This window comes from Pollicipes pollicipes, unplaced genomic scaffold (assembly GCF_011947565.3).
Source record: "Pollicipes pollicipes isolate AB1234 unplaced genomic scaffold, Ppol_2.1 Scaffold_6052;HRSCAF=7182_pilon_pilon_pilon, whole genome shotgun sequence".
Classification (NCBI taxonomy): Eukaryota; Metazoa; Arthropoda; class Thecostraca; order Pollicipedomorpha; family Pollicipedidae; genus Pollicipes; species Pollicipes pollicipes.
The window spans coordinates 13,560,699-13,566,750 of record NW_023596805.1 but is presented as its reverse complement, the minus strand read 5'-3'; the positions used below and the strand labels follow the sequence as shown (position 1 = coordinate 13,566,750).

The following is a 6,052-nucleotide window of genomic DNA, read 5'->3' as shown; positions in this document are numbered from 1 at the left end:
TTGCTACGGCGAATATGGTACGCCAAACAGCGCCTCAAGTCAATGTGCTTGCGTTCTTGGAAACGACGAACAACACCACCGGTCGCGTACGGCAGATGCACAGCTTCACGATTTTGAACCAGTTTACCGGCGGTTTGAGACGAGCACGCCTTCTCCGCAGGCGGAGCACTCGGCTGACGACGCCGTGTCTGAGCAGGTGAACAACGCGAGAGGTCGGTGGACGATCATCCGGCGTGACGGGTCAGCAGAACGACACCCAGCAGGGCGACCAGACGCGGCTTCATCCGAGCCATCCCCTCCCCGCGGCTGATTCTAATCGGTTCCATCACTAGCTGCAAAATGATTCGCTGCGTCGATCCTATCGTTCAAAGTGTCGTCACTGCCGTCACGGGCGGACGCCAGCCGTCGCGTGACGCCCCTCCCCCTCCCCCAGCACCTATGGGCCGGCCACTTCGCGAACCGCACCCCTCAACCGGCAGCTTTGGCTCGGCGTCTCGGCCCCCCGCCGGCCAATACCAAAACAGATGCGTCACATTTGAAACAGATCAATACTGCCACCGAAAAACAAGCCACCACACGGCCGGCCACCGGGGTGTCCCCCGACTGGCGGCGTCCCAGTCAACTTTGAGACTCGCACGTCCTGGTGCTGAGACCATGATCCATCAGATACCTGTCCGTCGGCTTCCCATAAATAAAACAGCGAAATCCATCGGTAAACACGCTATCACAGTCTTCCAAAGAGTCCCGTGCGACGGGTCAATTATAATAAATATTAACTCCGACAAGCGGCCGGCGCTGCTGACAATTTGTCTGGTCTCAACACGCCGCCGGATAACGTAAACAGGTGATCACGCGGGGCGGATGCTCCACCACCGGCCGGACGCGCCAGCTCCACGGCGAGCACGGCGGTCGCCGACGCGTTCGTTCGCTTCGGCCGGCGCTGCTGACGTTCCGCCGCCGCCGCCGCAACCGGTACCGCCGGCGCAGGTGCCCTAGAGTGAAGCCCTTAAGCTGGGTCCGCGGTCTGCTCAGCGGTCAGTTCGTTCAGCTGGAGCCGCCAGAACCGACGCCCGGCCTCCACCGGTGACGGTGAAGGGCGGACACCAGACGGCTGGTGTCTCCCCCCAAGCCGCCGGCACCGTCCGGCACTCGCTCTCAACAGCGGCCCCTACACCGGCCTCTCACACCTTCTCCTTCATCTTCTTACGCTTCTTGACCTGCTGCAGCGCCAGCCGGCCGCGCTCCAGCCCGGGCCGCTTGGCCAGCTTGGCGTGCTTCTTCTTGAGGACGCGGGCGGCCGGCGGCGGCAGCGGCAGCGGCGGCGGCTGCTCGGGCGAGCGCGGCCCCTCGGAGACAGAGCGGCGCGCTCCGCCGTCCGGCGCCCCCTCGTCGGCCGCCGTCAGCGAGGTGGCCGAGGCCGAGGCCGAGCGGGGGCCCGGCGGTCGGCTCTTCTTCAGACGACCCTTCCCCAGCTGAGGACGAAAGCGGGCGGGCGGTCAGCGGCGGGGAGGCTGCGAACGGGATTGAGGAAGACGGGGGAGGCTGCAAACGGGACTGAGGACGGCAGCGGGAGGCTGCAAACGGGACTGGGGAAGACAGGGGAGGCTGCAACCGGGACTGGGGAAAAAGGCCGGGGGAGGCTCCAATAAGGACTGAGGAAGAAGGGGAGGCGGAGGCCGCGAACGTGACTGAGCACGACGACGGGGAGGTGGGCTAAAAGCGGGACCACAGCGACAAGAGGTCGCATACAGGTCGGGGCGGCTGGTGCTCTTCGAAAGTGGTGCGTGTGAGACAGAGCCGCATATCGTACGGAAAGTGTGGCGCAGTGACAGGACAGGCGAGCTGTGGGGCATCCCTTGCGTCTGACCTACGGCCAGACGTCGGTGTTTTCGGCATCGCAAGACAAAAACGAAACGAAAAAAATTGACATCTGCCCGCAGTATTCACCGGGAAACAGTGATCCTTGACGAACGGACCGCTGATCGGTTAATTCTGCTAAGCCGGTGGCAGCACGCGGCACACCCCTGACCTAGCGGGTTTAGAAATCCCGACCATTTGTCACGCTGGGAAATCTTATGGGAGTGCGAACGTAGGCCACAAAGCCATGGTAATAAGGCACGTCATGCAATGCATTTACGCAGGATATTTTTAGATTTGATCTGGACACTGGATGGATGGGTTTCTGGGATCAGACTTCAAGGTAAGCAGTACTTTGCTTGCTGTGCGAGCCCCGATCCCTACCATTCAAAGGTAAAATTCCATGTCAACGGCACACTTTGGTGACGCCAGTTTAACGCGTCGCAATGCTCGGCACGTTAAAGCAAAGCATCCGCAAAAAGAAAACAAAACATATAGCAAGGCATACGCACAGACCTGCCACACGTCGCGGGTCAAAACCGTGTCCCCAGTTCTAAAATGGCTAGTGGGTATCGTTTAAAACATCACATCACCAAATCATACGTCGTGCAGACCAAGCGCTTTCAAAAAGACTGCAACTGGCCATAACAAAACATAACACCGCGTGGGGTCCTACCCTGCGTCACAGACACCCGCTATCGCGCGGATGACGTCACTCACCTTGGGCCGCATCGTCTCCATGGCGGCGGTGACGTCACTGACCAGCGTGGGTGACGTCAGTAGCTCGATGGCAGTGAGTTGGTCGGCGCGACAGGCGGGAGCCGAGGCCCTGCGAGCGACCAGAGGTCAGCAGCCGGGTACTGCGCCGCCTCTGCCCGGCCTGGGCGCGGGCGTGGGCCCTACACCGGCCACCGAGCTGGCAGACAACGCGGCCGGCAGAGCGTTCTCTCAATTAATTTTACGTTTTAAAATTCGGAAGAGCACTCCCTGCTCTGCTCACATTGCGGGCACTTTAATCTAGGGCTCTCCAACGACAAGATAATACAGTTCATAAAATATTGCTTCGCGTCCGCGATGCTTCCTGCGGCGGGGCGTTATGACGATGCATGTCTTGCCAGTTACTTCAAGTGGTCTCACAACACACACGACTATCCTCAAAGCAATACGGCTTTGGGGCGCAGAGCAACACCCTACTTATGAACACAGTGAAATGGCTCCACCACAGGAGACCAATTATTTAGAACGGCTGTGGTAGAAAGACCCCATAGACCTCATAGCGGTCTAACGAGCAGCCGGCACCGCGGGTAACAGCCATAACAGGCGGGACGGGACACCTTCACCCAGCAGGGGAACAGTTCATCCATCACGGAGGCGCCATCTACCAGAGGCAACCGTGTCAACTTGTCGCACGCGACGTCAAATAACCTTCAGTGTTATCTGGTAACAAGACTGGCAAAATTGGCCCATTGTTCGAACTGCGTAGTATGGTAGTGGGGGAGGGGGGGGGGGGGGGCAGGGCAGGCACCTGCGACGACAGTGCCGTTTTCTACACAAACAGTGCCTAGCGAGGACCAGTCGCACCGGTACTTCAGATGAAAGAACCACAGCCGCATAACATGACGCACGTAGTATTATTTGTGCGTCCTGTAAACTTCTGAGCCTGCCACTGTTCTCAGTGCAAGGTGGAAAACGGCCAGATTGCCAATTCACTGATATGTGGTACAATCTGCATGGACAGCATACGATACACACTGCCTGCAAAACGGACGTAGCAAAACACCGTAAACCTTAGCCGGCCAGAATGGGGTCTCCCGAAACAGTTAGCACGCCATATTTCATGGGCTTAGTCCATTTTCGAAAGCTGGTTGTCGAAGTGAAATACATCATGTAATGGCGACATGGGAGGTCTGATAGACTGGCGTGATTCGCGACTTCAGATCACGCATGGCGGCAGGAGCGACCTAAAGATGACGAAGAAATCCCCAAAACTGAAGGCATATCACTCACATGGTCTTTCACTTATCCACCTGTTGAAAACATAATACAAAGGGCTATTTAGTTTTGCGTATTGGCTCCGACACGAGAAGGCATAAAAGACGATATGAAATTAAGAACAAAACTTTGTTTTTAAGATTCAGTCCGGCCCCAAAAGGCCCGTTAAAAGGCCCTAAAATGGACGGCTTTCTGAACATCAGCGTTCATGCTAAGCAATGCTCGTTGCGTGAGCCCTGGCCCAACCATCCCATCGTGAAATCCCCGCTGAACTGTCCGCCCTGCCGCCCTCTGACGTCACCTGACCTTCAACGAGGCCGCTATCGCCGGCCGCAGGTCATCCCAGCCAAGAACAAATAATAAGCGTCTGAAGCGACTCGAACCCACCCCGCCACGTGGGCGTGGACCGGAGGGCGTGCGCTGAAACCAGCTGAGCTATGAGGGCACAAGGAGAAGGCGCTCTTGCCCAGCAAAAAACTCCTATATATTTTCGCCACAAATCTGTAAAAACAATAAGCTAACACCTCGAAGTCAGTGTACGACATTCAGAGATATCAGATGCCCGAGTTATACGCTTCCAAGGAAGCTTTCCTCTTGATTTGGGTATTTCAAATAAATGTTCCATTCGTACTGCATTTCTTTTGAAGTCGTCAATTTGAAACCATAACACTCGCTTTCATCTCAGTACAATGAAACGCCGTCAATTTAATTTCCGAAAAGCAGGGAGAAGCTAGCAGAATCACAATCACCACAACTCGAAAAAGATAAATCTCAAGCGCGAAAAGGAGTTCCCATTCTGCCCTGCATACACCAGTCAGGTAAATACAAACATATATATATATATATATATATATATATATATATATATATATATATATATACATATATATATATATATGTACACACACACATATATATATATATATATATATATATATATATATATATATATATATATATAGATGTGTGTGTGTGTGGTGTGTGGTGTGTGGTGTGTGGTGTGTGGTGTGTGCGTGCGCGTGCGCGTGCGCGTGCGCGTTGTGCGTGTGCGTGTGCGTGTGCGTGGTGCGTGTGCGTGTGCGTGTGCGTGTGTGTGTGTGTGTGTGGTTGTGGTGTGTGTGTGTGTGTGTGTGTGTGTGTGTGTGTGTGTGTGTGTGTGTGTGTGTGTGTGTGTGTGTGTGTGTGTGTGTGTGTGTGTGTGTGTGTGTGTAGGTGTCACGCACCATGACGAAATCCCTATTCGCAAGAAACCGAGCGCCGAACAACAAGGCGGGAACAGCACTGCCCATGCCCAAGCCCGAACTGTGCCCATCGCATCTACGCGAGCCACACTTGCTCCTCTATCCCTTCCGCAATCCCCAAACCCCCGCCTGGGGTCCGGACCGAGCGTCGCGCCTCACCTGCGGGCCAGCTTCTTGCGCGGCTGTCTGGCGGTCTTCTCGGCCGCCAGCTGGGCCGGGCCGCCGGCCGCCGACGTCGAGGGCTCGGCCGGCTCGCGCGGCGCCGGCGCCGGCCGCTTGGCACGCGGCGGCCGGGCCGACTTCTTGGCCGTCAGGCGCGTGCTGCCGCGCGTCTTGACGGCCGGCCGGCGCGCCAGCCGCGGCGCCGGCGTCCCCGCCTCCGCCCCGGCGGCACCGCCAGCCGCCACGCCGCCGGGGGCAAGCCCCGCCGCCGGCGCCGCCTCGGACTGCGGCGGCGAGCCGGCGGTGGTCGGTCGGCCGCCGGGCCGGGCCGGCGCGCCGGCGGCCGGCGGCGAGGCGCGCGGGCTGTTGCTGGCGCTGCTGAGCGCGCCGGCGAAGCTGAGCGGCGAGCTGCCACAGCTCTCGAGCCGGCCCGGCGGCAGCTCGTCCGGCAGCGTGGCCGACTCGTCCTGCGCGTCCAGCGTCGGCTCACTGCGGCCCGCCCAGCCGCCGCCGGCGCCGCCGGCGCCGCTGGCTGGCGCCGCCGTCCGAGGCCAGCTGTGCGTAGCCGACGGTGCAGGCCGTGGACTCGAGCTCGCCGGTGCTGGCCGAGCCCATGAAGAGGTTGGAGAAACTGACGGGCGGCGTGCTGACCAGCTGGATCAGGTGGCCGAGACTGCGGCACGGCGGCAGCGCCTCCGGCACCGGTGCCGCCGCCTCCTCCGGCTTCGCCACGCGCTTCCTCCGCTTCGGCGCGCGCGCTTCGCCGGCTTCGCCAGCCCGGACGCAGCCGGCAGCTGGTC

The 6,052-nt window shown here is 58.9% G+C and overlaps 1 protein-coding gene across 1 annotated transcript; it reads right to left on the bottom strand.

Moving 5' to 3' along the window:
* Positions 1–1,136: 1,136 nt before the first annotated feature.
* Positions 1,137–5,352, bottom strand: LOC119104928 (uncharacterized). The gene is made up of 3 exons (XM_037228678.1): positions 5,250–5,352; positions 2,578–2,686; positions 1,137–1,472 (listed from the first exon to the last, which is right to left on the bottom strand). The coding sequence occupies exons 2-3, from the start codon at positions 2,596–2,598 to the stop codon at positions 1,182–1,184; spliced, it is 312 nt and encodes a 103-aa protein (XP_037084573.1). The 5' UTR covers positions 2,599–2,686; positions 5,250–5,352; the 3' UTR covers positions 1,137–1,181.
* Positions 5,353–6,052: the final 700 nt, after the last annotated feature.

Coding starts and splice junctions, on each gene's coding strand:
- LOC119104928 (XM_037228678.1), bottom strand. CDS start 2,598: ATGGAGACGATGCGGCCCAAG. Junction 1,473..2,577: donor TGGAGACGATGCGGCCCAAG/GTGAGTGACGTC, acceptor TTTCGTCCTCAG/CTGGGGAAGGGTCGTCTGAA.